Source organism: Mustela nivalis (assembly GCF_964662115.1).
Source record: "Mustela nivalis genome assembly, chromosome: 11".
NCBI lineage: Eukaryota > Metazoa > Chordata > Mammalia > Carnivora > Mustelidae > Mustela > Mustela nivalis.
In genome coordinates this window covers 74,749,539-74,765,221 of record NC_139030.1, presented here as the reverse complement: position 1 = coordinate 74,765,221, position 15,683 = coordinate 74,749,539, and the positions used below count along the sequence as shown (strand labels likewise).

General features: G+C 58.7%; 1 protein-coding gene across 1 annotated transcript; it reads left to right on the top strand.

The window, feature by feature from the left end:
- The first annotated feature begins 10,232 nt into the window (after window positions 1-10,232).
- Window positions 10,233-15,332, top strand: PRSS56 (serine protease 56). The gene is made up of 13 exons (XM_082689450.1): window positions 10,233-10,426; window positions 11,058-11,195; window positions 11,551-11,604; window positions 11,719-11,908; window positions 12,268-12,367; window positions 12,456-12,615; window positions 12,832-12,974; window positions 13,216-13,378; window positions 13,592-13,768; window positions 13,854-14,018; window positions 14,103-14,165; window positions 14,478-14,584; window positions 14,972-15,332. Exons 1-13 carry the CDS (start codon window positions 10,327-10,329, stop codon window positions 15,254-15,256), a joined length of 1,845 nt encoding a protein of 614 aa, XP_082545576.1. The 5' UTR covers window positions 10,233-10,326; the 3' UTR covers window positions 15,257-15,332.
- Window positions 15,333-15,683: the final 351 nt, after the last annotated feature.

Genomic DNA, 15,683 nt, shown 5'->3' with positions numbered 1-15,683 from the left:
TAATTTGCTCAAGAACTCCCAGCTGACCGGTAGGGAAGTCCCATCTCCTCAGCCCTTGTCCTTCTTCTGGAGACCCTCATCTTGCTTTTTCCCTCCTTGGTGCTCGGGGGCCCATAGGGCCCCCCTGTGGCCAGGAGCAGTCAGACTGAGGTCAGGGTAGCTCCGAGCTTGGGGTCAAACCCCTCCACACCACCTGTAATGAAGGAGAGCCATGCTGGGGCGTGGCCCAAGCCCCTGTGGGCCTCGTCCTCCTGTAAGGTCAGACCCCCTGTACGGGGGCAATGCCATGTCTGCAGTGACCCCCCATGTCTGCAGCCACCAGAGCCCCAGCCCTGAGGCCCCACGGCAGCGCTGGCTTTGTGCCCGACTGTCACTCTGTTCCCCAGCGGCCCTTTGCAGCGGCTGCCTGCCTCCCTGCCTCCCATTAATCATGTACGCAGGATTTATTTTCTCCAGCAATTTATTTCAGCAAATGCAATCTGGGTGTGCCCGTAGGTGGGCAGGATGCTCTGCTGCCCCCCGAGTCCCACCGGAGTCAGGGAGCCCTGGCTTTACAGTTAGGCTGGCAGGCACAAGTCACTGACACCCCCATGTCAGACCGCAGACCAGGCTGAAAGACCCCAAAGACAAGCCTCCCCAACCCTGCATCACCATGACTTCGGGGTCCTGAGCCACTTGGAAGATTCAGCTTGCTCCACTTTCTTTACCGTGCCTTTGCTGCCCCTACGAAGGCCAGCTGACTAAAGGGGGACAAGAGATCAGCCTCCAACATCCTCCCCCTGAAACAGGCATTCAAAGGCCTTTTCTGAGAACCCAGGCAGTAGCTCTTTTCAGGATCCTCTTCTGGGGAAGGGAGGGGTCCCTCCCTCCTGAGCCCTTTCCTCCCTGACACTGCTGAGCAACCTGGCCCCAATTCCTATGACAGTCACGGAGGGAAACCACCAGCTGACACCACGCCTGCCACCCCTGTCGCCACACCCATGACAGGTGTCCTCCTTCCTGGGGTTCCCTCTCATCATGCTTGGCCTCTTTCTGTAGGTTGCCAGCAGGAAGCTGAGTCGCCCTGAGGCCGGTCATGATTTCAGACGGTGAGTTAGTGCCCCTCCTGGTCTGTCCACTTAGAGGCCTTGGAAGCAGAAAAGAAAGGGCTGTGGGCAGCAGAGGTGGGGGCGTCCACCTGGCCCTGGCCTTCACCAAGCCCTTTGCAGTCCCCATGCCTGCCTCCCACCCCTGTGGCGTCCTTGTCCTCGGGAGCCCCTGGGCACCTGCTTCCTCCCTTAGGTATCCCTGAGGCCCAGCCCCAACCCACCCGGCCGGCCGGGCTGCCTCTAATGCCGCAGATAATTCCTGTTGTCGCAAAGCTATTACCCTGCAAATGGGCCGCGCTTTAGCGTGTGTGTGTGTGTGTGTGTGTACGTGTGCGCGTGGAAGAGGGGGCGGCTGCAGCAGGCAAAGCGCCCTGTTTATGCCTTACCTCCATAATTGCTTCAGGAGATTTACTGTCTCCTTCCCCCACCCCATCCCCAGCCTCTGGTCCCTGGCTGGCAGCCTCTGCTGGACCTGGGGTGATGGGGCCTGGGGCTCCATGCAGCGGGGCCAAGGTGGGGAGGAAGAGTGGGACATGCCTCACTAGAGTGTACTTAGGCCTTGTGGAGGGCCCCTGGTGTATGCGCCCTCCCCTTCAACCCCACTCAAAAGGAGAGAGTGGCTGAAGCCCCCCCTCCCCCAACAGGGCCTTCCAGACCTCAGGGGCCCTGGGGATGCAGGATGGGTGAAGGAAGGCCTTTGGTGGCAGGCGTCCATGGCCTTCACTTCCCCTCTCCCCCCTCGCTCTAGGTCCTCCTGGGCCCTGGTCTCTGCCTGTTGCTTTGTCAGCCATTCGCAGACCTCCCCAACCTCCCACCCTGCGCAATGCCCCAGCCCCAGATGTCATCCCAGCTGCTCCTGCTCCTGCCCCCCTCCCCGGCACAGCACAGCCAGGTGTCCCGTAGGAGGATGCACACCTTCCACCCTTTCAAGAAGAGCCTTCCGCCTTTGTGTTGAGCCCTGGGCAAACCCCAGCGGGCCAGCATATTTAGGAGGCACCTGTGGACTGAGGAGGCAAGGCTGGTCTCGGTCAAGGGCGTGGCCCTCCACAGCCCGCAGGACTGTTTTTCATCTCTGCTCCTTGAGTTTCTAGTGATGGAATCTTGGGCATGCGATTCAGCTTCTCTGAGCCTCAGCAGCCTTCCCTGTAAAATGGGTGTGATAACACTTGCCTCAAGCGTGGTAAAAGTCATTTGAGATACATTGTGATACCATACATTGTGAATCGTATGAAGTTGCCTGTGGACAACCAGATTTGGACTTTACTATTTATTGGGTGAGCCTGAGTGGTTCAGTCGGTTAAGACTCTGCCCTTGGCCTCAGGTCATGATCCCAGGTCCCTGGGATCGAGCCCCACACTGGGCTCCCTGCTCAGTGGGAAGCCTGCTTCTCCCTCTCCCATTCCCCCTGCTTGTGTTCCTGCTTTTGCTGTCTCTCTCTCTTTCTCTCTGTCAAATTAATAAAAATTTTTAAAAAATACTTATCGGGTGAAGTACTGCAGCCATGAACTTTGTATCATTGATAAGTTTCCTCCTGGTGTCCCTACTTCTCTTTTATACCCTTCATGTTTTGCATTTGTATAAAGGCTACCTGCTGGTTTTAAAGAATTCAGGCGAGGCAGGGAAGCACAAAGAAAAAAGTAAAAAGCTCCACAAAATAAGAATAAATCTCCCTATCAGAAATAGCTGTAATTAATGAATAACCACCATTTCCAGAAATCTCTTTTTGTGTTGATGAGGATAAGACGTTTAAAGAGATAAATTGATAGAAGGATTGCTATACAGGGATCTGATTGAATATTTTAAATACAATTTATTAAATCTATTTTTGGTTTTTCTAAACAAAAGAAAATAAACAGAAGGAACACTGAAGGGAACGACATGACTCCAGGAAATGTCTCTTCGTCAGAGAGACGGTGTTTTCTAAAATGATCATCTCATGGTAACAAAAAGATTTGGAAGCAATAAGAATAAAAATTATTGATCAGGGAGGATCTATCATGGAAGAGGAGGAGAAAGGTAAATATTACAGTTGAAACTGAGGGCGTTAAATGAGTGAGTTTCAAACACACACAAATGACAGCATGACTGAGAAAAGGACAGGGAAGCCTAGGAGAGGGAAGCTAGAGAGAGACGCCTGGGAAAGGCAATAGACCCAGAAAAGGAGGGAGGAAACAGGCAGAACTGTGAGAAAGGGTCTGCATTCTTTCCACCAAGAGGTTGAGCAGTGGTATGCAAAATTTTGCATCTTTTCAACTTTAAAGAATTTTGCCATGACACCCTCCTTCCCTAGGGTTTCCCATCATGTTTAAATGGTTAAAACAACAATAACAACAACAACAACATCACTTCTGGTACATTGTAAATATCGATATTTTTATTATTTTTTAAAAGATTTTATTTATTTATTTGAGACAAAGGGAGCAGAAGCAGGGGGATGGAGAGGTAGAAGGAGAAGCAGACTCTCTGTTGAGCTGAGCGGGGAACCTGATCCCAGGACCCTGAGATCATGATCTGAGCCAAAGGCAGAGGCTTAACCAGCTGAACCACCCAGGTCCCCTAATACTGCCATTTTTAAATAAAGCCATTACAGGTCTTTTCTGAATGTACCTGGCCCTTCCGATGGAGAGAAGGCGAGCCATACATCCCCTAGCCACCTGCACCCCCCCACACACACACCCCCCACCGCGTGGGTAACGGAACAAACCTGCCCCTCCATGAACTCAGGTGTGCTTTTATATTTCGTTTCTGTTTTCCTGGAGATTTTGGCAAAATGCCTTTGACCTTTCCAAGTTTTCTCACTAAATGAAAAGAAGTTGGAAGTCACTGATTAAAACAGAAAAGCAGAGCGCCACCCCCCCCTCCAAGGAAAGGATCCCAGCAGGGGTAAGAGGGTAGCCCCAATGGAGAAAGGTAGGACTGGCCTGAGGGAAGGAAGGGTGGTGGGGAGGACACCCTTCCCCTCCCAAGCACTTCAGAAGAGACTGACAGGCAAGTGTGGTGGGAAGGGATGGAGCCTGGGAACACTGTGGGATGTGTACAAGAGGCTGGGCTCTAGGGTGCCTGCATGGCTCAGTCCGTTAAGCATCTGCCTTTGGCTCAGTCATGATCCCAGGGTTCGAGTCCCACATCAGGCTCCCTGCTCCATGGGGGAGCCTGCTTCTCCCTCTGCCTCTCTTTCTCTCTCTGTCTCTCATGAATAAATTAAAAAAAAAAAAATCTTAAGAGGCTATGTTCTGAAAGTTGGGGGGTGGGAGGCTGGATGTCCCCATACTCTGTGGCTCCTGCCCAGAATACTGGGTGAAAAGTGAGCCAGAATGCCAGGGGTCTTGCCAACCTCCTAGAGCCCTACATGCACGTTCCAGGACTCCCGACATCCTCAGAGACCCATTCAACCCTGCAGAGAGCAGGAAGCAGCCCCTGGCCTCAGTGGTCTCCAGCCCAGGCAGCACCCCGCCTCTCCCTCTTAAAGTCAAGATCAGCCCAGAGGGAGAAGAAGGTAAGGCAGCCAGCTAAGCTGACAAGCTGAAGGAGCCAGCCATCCAAGATGAAGGAGCCCCCTTCCTACTCAGACACCCTCTGAGCGTCAGGCCACACACAGCTTGGAGAGCAAGCCCCCCACCCCACTGCTGCCCTCTATCCTATTCTCTCTTGTTTTCTGGGCTCCCGCATCTCCCTTGCTGTCCCTGGGATCAGGCCCTCGCGGTCATCACCATATCCATGAAGAAATCACATCTTATCCCTTCCCGCACGGTCACCAAGAGCAAGCTGATAGAGACCAGTGGTGACAACCCCAGCCAGACCTGACGGGTGTTCTTTAATTCTCCCTGCCGGGTGGCTGTTACTATCCCATTTCACAGACTGAGAGCCTGAGGTTGAGAGAGGACAAAATGTATTTGTTTCCTGAGGCTGCCGTCACAGATGACCACAGACAGGCTTAAAACAACAGAAATGTGTTCTCTCACAGTTCTGGAAGCTAGACGTCCAAAATCAAGGTATTGGCAGGGTCACGCTCTGTCCAAGTCTGTGGGCGAATTGTTCCATGGCTTTCCCTTACTTCTGGTATCTCCAGCAGTCCCTCGCTCAAAGCTGCGTGATCCCAGTCTGTGCTCCCACTGTCACATGGCGCTGTCCCTGGGTGTCTCTTCTTTCCTGGGGGGTATGACAGACTCCCGTGTGACCTCACCTTGAGTTACAAATGCAACAACTCTTTTTCCGAATAAGATCCCCTTCTGAGGTAGTGGGGATTAGGACATCAACATCTACTAGGGGGACAGAATTCAACCCACAACATGAAGTGACTCACCCCAGGTCACCAGAGAGGCAGTCAGAACCCCAGGTCTAAGCTCTGAATCATAGCCTCAACGGCCCCTCATCCCAAGAAGACCCACACTGCGGCCTCTCCTCACTCCTCAGTTCCTGGGAATCTGGCTTGTAGCCACTTTTGTCCCTTGCAGGACACTTCTCGTCCCCGGAGCTGGCATAGCCGTGGGTCCCACTAGCCTGTCCAAAGACACTGTCCCCAAAGATGGCCTACCCAGCTGTTGGCTGAGTGTCCTTCCCATTGCTCTTCTGCCCATGCCCCTAGCAGGGCTCAGGAGGTCAGTGTGGTCTGCGATGGAGGAAGAGGTGAGCACTTCATGGCAGGAGGGTCCTGAAGGAGGAGGACGTGGAAGGTCCTCCCCCAGAGAACAAGGATACAGACCTAGGGCAGCAAATGCCCTGGGCTTTCCTTCCCATTTCCAGAGGCCCAGGATCCACTCCCCACCCCCAACCCCCTGCCCCATCGTCCTCCTCAGAACACAGAAAAAGGCTCTGTGCCAGTGGGGAGGCTGCAGGGCTGACATGAACCTGCTGGAGTTTTCCAGAGATATCAACAAAAAAGCCCCAGGTTCTTTCCCGTCCCTCTTCTTGAAGTGGGAGGCTGGGGCTGGGGTTTTGCTGGCCCCTGCAGGAGGGGTCCAGATGGGGCAGCTGTGAGCAAGGGGGGCAGGGCAGAGGAACCAGGGGCTGCGGACACCACTAACTGCCCCCTGGATAGTCATCCTGCCCTTGCCACCCCCCAAAACAGGACAGCAAGGAGGAAAGGACACGGGAAGAGCAGAAGAGAGAAGACCCCAGCTCCGCTGGGTCCCAGGATCACCAACCCTAAGAAGTGCTGGTACCAGCTTTGGAATCGGAAGAGGGGCCGGTACTTTAGTTGCTGAGCAAATATGGTGTGTCAGGCTCTGTTCTAGGCGCTGGGGACACCACGGGGATGAGACACAAAGCCCTGCTCCCCGGCAGCAGCCAGACGACAAGTAACCAAGCTCACAACGGCCATCGGCTCTAACCAGATTATTGGGGAATCACGATTCATCGGGAAATAGATTTGAAATTATTTCACTTCTCCAGGCACTGCCTGGGCTGTGCTGAGCAGAGGCTGCTTTCCCGCGGCAAGGGACAGCTCCCTGCCCCCAAATCTGGCCAGAATCACAACCTTCTCCATTTGCCGGGTTTGAATCTCCTCTTCCTGGGCAGTGTCCAGTGAAACTCCCACTTCCCAGTTTCTCCCCTGATGCAAAAATCTTCTCACCTCCCTGCGCCCACGGGGAGCTTCAGAAGCTCTCTGGGGGTGGCAGGTGGGCTAAGGGCTCCCCTCACCCTCAGTTCCCCACTGTGGGGTAGGGAGAGAGAAAGGGGAGCCTGCTCCCCATGCGCCTGGGCCAGGGAACCCCAAAACAACAATGTCTTTTTGATGAACAGTACCAGGGGTCTGACTTCACCCCCCAGTGGATCCATTACTTGGAGAATCCCTCTGGGCACCAGGGCCCATACTCAGCAAGGCCCCATACTTGGCTTGAGGTGCTGCTGCCAGGGTCTTGAAACTCTTAATAATTGTTGAACACAGTGCTCCATGTTTTCATTTGTCCCTGGGACCCCTGCAAAGTCTGTAGCCTGTCCTGCCTGCCTGGCATGCGTGTTAGAGCTGTGTGACAGCTGCACACCTGCTGTACCCCACTTGGCCCTGAATGCTGCAACAGCCCCCCAAATCCTGAAGCCCAGACTCATCCAAACTCGGGGCCCACTCTGCAGCCTGCGGGCACACGTGACGTTGCCCTCAGCAAATCCCAAGGGACCAGGAGCCTCAGAGTGGGGGGTCCCAGCCTCTCCTCGTTCAGCAGCCCCCACCCTCGCATCCCTTTGGGTGTCCCCATTGGGTCAGCAAGACCTCTGGTTAAGCCATGCCCCAATGGGACACAGAAATGTCAGCCTCCTCCCCCTGCAGGGTCCCTTGATTCCTGGGCAAGAGATTCCTCCCTCCCTCCGGGGACCCTGCCTCTCCTTCCAGCTCTGCCACAGAAGTGAGGCAAGAGGCTTTCCCCAGTAACTCTGTGCCGCCCCCAATCTGCCCACACCTCCCTCCCCAGTCCGGCCTTTTCTCTTCTTCACAGGAGGGAGGGCCTGTGGGGAGGACGTGGGCCCAGCAGTGAGCCCCGCGGTGGGAAGAAGGTTCGTGGGGACTGCCCCTCAAACAGCCTGTGGTGGCCTGAGTCCCTTGGAACCTGCAAGACCCCACCAGACAGCCCGCACAGAGAAGCGACTGGTCTGAAGAAGATGCTAGAAGGGATGTGGCAGAGAGGAGGAGGAGCAGCTGGGAGGGTGGCCGTCCCAGTGGAAGGGGCCACCGTGGAGCACGAGTAGCGGTCACCAACAATATACAAAAGGGTTGCACGAAACATGGATTTACACCCGGTTCTCAAGGGGTGACCTGAGGAAGTGGATGAAGCTGACCAGACTTGGGGTGGGGCCCCGGCTGGCCCTGGGCACGGGAGGTGGAAGGGGCGGGGTGGGCTTGAGTGGCTCGCCATCCGCTGTAAGGCCCCTGATTTTCCTTGGCGGGGGTAGGGTTCTCACCCTGAGGTGAGCTGGGGCAGTAGACCGACCAGCAGCTCTGGGTCTTTTTCCTCCTCCCACCGCACGCCCTGGAGGGACGGTGCAGGCAGAAGGCAGAGGGAAGGCAGCTCAGAGGCGCTGGCCTGATCTGCCTGGCTCTGGCAGGATCCAAGCAGCCGAGGGACGGAAGCGTCCAGGGTCGGTGACGTGGAGAGGGCCACAGGGGGCCTCCGTCTTGAGGGGCTCCCTCCAGGCCTTAATCCCTTCGGTGTAGATGCCAGCTCCAAGGACGGCCTGCAGCGTTGGCCTGGGAGACTTTCCACCTACCTTCTCCGCTTTCTGGGTCCCCTACCTTGCTGGCTCTTTCTTGGAACCACAAATAATTTCCTTGGGACACTTTCTCAAACCTCTGTCTATGTTTCAAGTACAGGCTGTGGGGCGTGAACACCCTCTCTGCCAAGAAGCTATACCCTATCTAGATATACATCCTATCTAGAGGGATAGATATTCTGACGAATACAAGTAATTTCTGGCTTCACAACAGTCACAATAACCCACACTCAGACACGATTCCATGGCATTCCATGGCATTCTGGAACCAGAGGTGTTATCTTCATGAGGGGCGGTGGTAACCAGGGAGGAGAAAGGGGGCATATACAGTGGTGTGCTGGGGGGATGTTGGGTCTCGGGGGACAGAAGGCAGGGGGGCTCCGATTTATAGCACGCGTTGATTTCCAGGGCATAAATACTCCCATTGTGGCTGCTGTCAAACTACCAATGTGAGTTCACCCAGGACAGACTTGGGAAGAGATGCCAATCTTCAGCTCTCAGGAGCTAAGATGATCTGACACCAGCACACCACTGCGTAGGGGGGCGACCTCCAGTGGAACTCCTGGAGCTCCAGAAATCTCTCGGTGGCCAGTGGCCAGAGAACCGAAATGATGAAGAGAGAATGAAGAGTGGGGGGAGAGCATTTCAGGGAGGAACAAGAGGTTGGCCACACTCTCTGTTGCTCAGTGGCACAGAGGCTGGAGATGCTGCAGGATTTGGCTGCCCCCCACCTCCCGCGCCCCACCGCTTACCCATCACCCCTAGGGCCCCTGGCTCAAGGCGCTTTCTGCAGGCCTGGGGCTCTGTCTTACGAAGGGGGACAGGGTCACCTCCTCAGAAGCTCGTCCACCTGCGCAGAGGAGAAAGGACTGGAGAAGATAGGACAATATGCTATGGGGCCGAAGTCATGATAGAATGTGCTCTGGGAAGGCACCAGGCCTGCCAGAGCCACCCTGGGTCACCAGGATGAATTGGGGTGCCAAGATCCTCTTTTTTTGGCCTCAGGACATTCTGTGGGGCAGAAGAGCACCTCCTCTCTGCCCCAGGTGGGACCTTGGTCCCAGGAGAGCAGCTCATTTGTGGCCCTTCCCGTGAGACTCCAGAAGATTCCCTCCTGCCAGATCAGGGTCATAGCAACTGAGAACAATGCTGGACAGGCCGAGCGAGTACTGCGTAGGGGCAGGGGGTCTGGGAGAGCGTCAGAAGCTGCTGGGGCCTGGCCGACCCAAACTGGGCCACTGGTGGGGCCTTTCATGTCCCGCCTTCCTCTCGGGGCCTGCCTTTGCCTCTCCCACCCCACTACCCCCAGTGCGGCAATTAGGGCGCTAATTAGGGCTCTTTGATCATCTTTAGAAATGGCTACATGGGGGAGAGACGCTGCCAAGCAATTAGGGGCAGAGGGGCTGGGAGCTCGGGCACCTCTTCAGGGGGTGGGGCTGCCGAGGACCCTCAGACACCCCCTGCTCTCCTCCCTCCAGGAGGGTATGCCCCCAGCGTGGCCATAAACTCCTCAGGGAATAGAGGCAGATGGGAACCCCCGCCTCCCCATCTGAGCCCTGGAGATAGAGCCGGCCCCTATCCACCGGCCCCCCTCCGGCTGGCCCCCAGCCCAACCGTCAGCTCTTCTGGCCTGTCCAGGCCCCTTTGATGGAGCCGCAGGAACAAGGGCTTCATTGACAGAAGGGGGGCCTCAGAGCTGGGACCGTGAAACTTCAAAGGTAAGGGTCGAGCCCACTACCCCGATCCCTCCCCCGACCCTGGCCCCCCCTCCTGAGTACCCCCCCAGTCTGTCCTCTATATAGCCCCCCAAGCCCCAGTCCCCTGTGGGCTCCCGGGAGTTAAGGGCCAGGTGAGGGGCCACCGGAGGGAAGTGGGTGATTTTGATGTCCAAGGAAAGTCAGGTGGCTTGGGGGACAAGAATCCAACACCCAGGGGCCAAAAGGCAGTGGGAGGCAGAAAAGGAAGGATAAACACCTGGAGGGTGGACCCCAAGAGGGAAAGAGGGCAGAGTCGCTTGGCCCAGCTCCCGGTCACCATGCTGCTGCTCGTGCTGCTGCTGCTGCTGCCCCTCTCAGACCCATGGGCTGTCCATGGGCACCCACTCTACATGCGCCTGCCCCCCAGCATCCTGCAAGGTGAGCCTGGGTTAGACTGAGGGGGCGCCCGAGGTGGGAGGAACACAGAGGAAGTGGGTCCGGGCCAGGGGAGCGTGACCTTGCCACCCCCACTCATCTGGACCTTTGGCCCCTTCGGCCCACCCGGAGAGGAGAAGGGACCAGGAACTGTGGCACAGGTGGGCAAGGAAGAGGGAGAACAAGGGTGCAGAGGGAAGGGGACCTGGCAGCAGCCACCAGAGGGGGGAGCTTGGGGGAAGGTTCTGGGTTTAGCAGGAGGAAGAGTCCTGGGTGGCATCTCCTTGGCCCTCTAGGCCTGCAGGTGGGCTGCTTGACCCCGATACTTTGTCAAGAAGCCCGGATTTTGTGATGTCTCTACCTCTGGGGTGCTGTTTTTCCTTCAAGGTTTTTAAGGAAAGTCCCTTTTCAAAGATTCCAGCCCAGCTCAGTTGAATTACAGAGAACCCTCGAGTTGAGAATCTGGGGCCATCTGCTCTGAGCGCTGGGCCCTGGGGCCCTGGGACCCCCCCCCCCATTCTGCTGAGGTGCTCCCGGAGCCCCACCTGATGCCCCCATCTCCCCAGACAGGCTCAGGGCTGGAGCCTGAGGTTCTTCCCCAGCCGCAGGTGAATTGTACCCCATGTCCCAGCAGCTCTGTCAGCCCATGGCACGAGAGCACTGCAGGCCGCCCAGAGGAGCGCCCAGTGGACAGTTAATCGAGTGGCGATGGAGATTCGACACAGACTGCATGAGTGCAGTGGCTGTGCCAACCATACCATCCCGTGCCCGGGTGAGCTTGCCCTGACTACCCTGGGCCCGACCTCCTGTCCATCCTATCCCTTCCCTTCACACTTGACTCCCTCTTGGGGACAGAGACTAGGTGGGGCTGCCACCGAGACAATGCTGATGAAGGTCTTGCCAAGAAGAACAGGCACGCCAGGCCTGGGACATAGTCTGTGCAAAGGCAGGAGGACAGGAAGAGTCTGGGCTCATTGGGTGGACAGTGAGAAGTTCATGGTGAAATAAACCCTGGCTGCTGGGGGGTGGACTAACGGAGGGGAGCGGTAGGGCAGAGAGAGGCTCAGCCTGGGGTGCAAGAGGGGTGGAAGGCTAGCCATGAGGCTCAGAGGTCTGTGTCTCAGCAGGCGCTGGGCGTCCCAGGCCTCCGGCCCCCCTCCTCCAGGATCCAGCAGAGCCAGGTAGGGCTGAAAGGGCCCCAGGGGGCAAAGCCAAGGGCGGGGTCAACCCTGGAAGGGCCTTGAGGGTGAGGGGGCCAAGACTTGTCCCCTGTGACGCCTATGCCACCTTTCTAGGGCCTTGTGGCGAGAGGCGCCCAAGCTCTGTCAACGTGACACGGGCCCACGGCCGCATTGTTGGGGGCAGCGCTGCTCCGCCGGGAGCCTGGCCCTGGCTGGTGAGGCTGCAGCTCGGAGGGCAGCCTCTGTGTGGCGGCGTCCTGGTGGCGGCGTCCTGGGTGCTCACCGCGGCGCACTGCTTCGCGGGGTACGTTGGACCCCAGGCCCTTGACCAGCCCACACCCCCAGTGCGCGGTGTGACTCTTTCGGGGTCGTCTGGCGGCCGACACACTTGAGGGCCGGTCTCTGCTGCCCCCTGGCGGCGGTCACCGCCTTGCCCTGCTCCCGGCCTCAAGGCGCCCTCGCCGCCCAGCCTGGGTGCGGATTATCTGGGAACACCCGGCTGGGCGAGGCTCCTGAACTTACTGGAGGGGCCCGCCTCTCCCCCGCCCACCTTCCCTGCCCCGCGAGAAGAGCGGAGACAGAGAGAGCCCGGCGTGTGGGCCTGCTGAGTGGTGCCCGTGGGCGGAGGGCAGGGTCTCAGGGGACTCGCCGCTTGTCCCGCAGTGCCCAGAACGAGCTTCTGTGGACAGTGACGCTAGCCGAGGGGCCCCAGGGGGAGCAAGCAGAGGAGGTGCCGGTGAACCGCATCTTGCCGCACCCCAAGGTGAGAGGACAGACGCCAGGCTCTCAGAGTGGGGAACAGCACCCCCACCCCACACTTCATCACTATTGCGCGGCCACTCCCTCCGCAGTTTGACCCGCGGACCTTCCACAACGACCTGGCCCTGGTGCAGCTGTGGACGCCCGTGAGCCCGGTTGGGGCGTGGCGCCCTGTGTGCCTGCCCCGGGGGCCCCAGGAACCCCCAGCCGGCACCGCTTGCGCCATCGCGGGCTGGGGGGCCCTCTTCGAAGGTATGGGGCTGCTTCCAGTGTGAGTGCGATGAATGGGGGGTTAGGGTGATGGAGTTGGGGAAGGCCGGGTGTAGGGAATCTGACCCCCCCATCACCTTTGAGAAATACTGTCTGATCTTGTAAAGGGGGAGGATTCATGGAGGGTAGTGGAAGGAGGGACCTGCTAGAAAGGCCCCTGCCCTCCAGGCCTGAGCTCTCTCCCCGGATTTCTTGTAGATGGGCCTGAGGCGGAGGCGGTGAGAGAGGCAAGAGTGCCCCTGCTCAGCACTGACACCTGCAAAAGGGCCCTGGGGCCCGAGCTGCACCCCAGCAGCATGCTATGTGCTGGCTACCTGGCCGGGGGCGTGGACTCCTGCCAGGTAGGAGCCCTGATTGATGTTAGGGTGCTGAGCAGGCTGCTCCCCAGGGACAGGACAGCTTCTTTCCTTCGGCAGTTGGTTGTCATTCAACTTGTTTGAGCTTTCATGTCCCCACCACTAAAAGGGGGTACAAGGGTAGAATCCCCAGAACTCAGAACTGCCCCACCCTGCCAAGTGTCAGGCTGGCAGAGGAGAGGGGCAGGTCGATGAAGTACTCTCTCTTTCGGCTTGGGTCCTGCAGGGTGACTCTGGAGGCCCCCTGACCTGTTCTGAGCCTGGGCCCCGCCCCAGGGAGGTCCTGTATGGAGTCACCTCCTGGGGGGATGGATGCGGAGAGCCAGGGAAGCCTGGGGTCTACACTCGTGTGGCCGTGTTCAAAGACTGGCTCCAGGAACAGATGAGTGGTGAGTGCCCCGTTCCTATTCACCTCTCCCCGAAGTGGAGAGGTGACAAGTGGAGAGTGCCCTTGGGACAAGCCCCTCTACATCCCATCGGCTCCCAGCCCCCTTACTGCGTGGGGGAAAGCCTGTCCTCCCTTCGGGGAAGAGCTGCAAGGGCTAAGGTCCAAAGCCGAGGCTGAATCGGCCGCGGCTGCCCCCCACCCCCACCCCCCACAGCAAACCCCTCCAGCCGGGAGCCCAGTTGCAGGGAGCTGCTGGCCTGGGAGCCCCCCGGGGAGCCACCGGCAAACGCCGCCCCGCCCTGCGCCTTCTACGCCCGCCTGTGCCCTGGGCCCGCCGCCGCCTGCGCGCGTCTGGCGCACCAGCAGTGCCTGCAGCGCCGAAGGCGATGCGGTGAGTCCAGATCCCAGGGCTGGGCCGGCGGACGGGGGGCCTGGCCCAGGTCTGACCGCCTCTCGGACCCTTGTCCCGCCCGCAGAGCTGCGCTCGCTGGCGCACACCCTGCTGGGCCTGCTGCGGGGCGCTCAGGAACTGCTTGGCCCGAGCCCAGGGATGCGGCGCCTGGCCCCCACCCTGGCTCGCCCCGCTCTGTCGCTCCCGGAGCCTCCCAGACACCCCGCCCGCGAGCAGCGGCTGCACCCAGGTACCCCGCGCCTTCACACTCCAGCCCCAGCACCCCCCGCCACCAACTGCGCGGAGACGATCCCCTAACGCTGCGTCTCCCCAGGATCGCGGGCTGCGGGCGCTCGGTTCTCGAAGCGGAGACCAGAGCAGCGAGTGGAAGCGAACGGTAATGACGCCCCCTGCGGGCCTTTGCCGGGAGAGTAGCAGGCCAAGGGCTGGCCAGGGGATTCGTGGGACAACCGGCAGACTGGATCTCCCCACCTGAGCCCCCGCCAACCCCCCCGCAGTAGGGAGGATGACTCTTTGGGGGTTCAGTTCAACAGAGACCATCTGCTTTTGTTATCACTTAACCTCTCTGATCCTCAGTTTCCCATCTGTAGCACGAGGGAGGCAGTCCACTGAGGTCCTTGTGGGAATCCCACCCGGCTCCTTTCCCGTGCGTTTACTGCTGTTCCCAGGACCTCTCCCCTTCCTGCAGGTTGCCCTGGGCTGGAGAGTCTGCAACAGAAGTTGACCACCCTTCAAGGCACCCATGCCTGGATCCTGCAGGTTCCAGCAGAGCACTTGGCCATGGACTTCCACGAGGTAGGTCGTCAGTCTTCCCACATTCACTCAAAGTGGCCTCAGAAGGCTGACCTGGGTTAGCCCTGATGAGTAGGGGGACAGAAGGGGCACCCTCCACAGCAGGAGGGAGGACCTGCTCCCCAGCAACTTGGGGTGGAGGCGGGGGGGGGTGTCTTGGGAGAAAGGGGCAGGGAAGGTATCTGTGTGTAAGCTGGGGTGCTGGGTGGATGTGAAGGTGTGGGGGGAGGTGTGAGTAGAAGGGCACGTGGGGGTGTCTAAGTGAGCAGGAAGTGTGCAGGATTGGGAGGGTATGGAGAGGAGCGGATCTGGGTGAGAGTTTCTGGGGGCTCGGAGGAGGCAGACCAACAGCTGGGTTGTGGGACTCTGAGCCCCCTCCTCCTTCTTCAGGTCCTGGCCGATCTGGGCTCCAAGACGCTGACCGGCCTCTTCCGAGCCTGGGTGCGGGCAGGCTTGGGGGGCCAACACGTGGTCTTCGGGGGCCTGGTAGGCCTGGAGCCGGCCACGATGGCTCGCAGCCTCCCCCGCTTGCTGGTGCAGGCCCTGCAGGCCTTCCGTTTGGCCGCACTGGCAGAGGCAGAGGGGGCCCGGATGGGTTCAAGGCAGAGCCAGGGGCTGGGGAGGAAGGGGCACCCCCCACTCAGTCCTCAGATTTCCCCAGCCAGGGGGCCATGAACCATGTCTGGGCCCCCAACCCCTGGTTAAGACCTACCCCTCCAAGGGGCTCCTGTGATAACAATATGTCCCAGCCACAGTTGATTGGGTGGGGGGGGTGGGGGGCCTGGGTCCATGTGTCTTCCCAGATATGTCATCAGAAAATCCTGGTTGCTTTAATAAACGTTATTTATGATCTACAGCGATAACTCTGGAGCTTTCTTGGGATGAGAACTGGGTGGGTGAACATTAGGGCCCAACCTCCAGTAGCAGTTGGCAGAGGTCACAGAGACACTGGAGAGAGGCTGCTAAGTCCCCATTTCCGCGTACATGTCTGCTCCTCAAGAAATGGCAACAGCTGACCTATCACCACTCTCCTCCCCGTGGATGGCCAGCGCTGCCCCCAGTGTCCAGTGCCTTTACCCAGCCCCCATCCCTACTGCTAGTC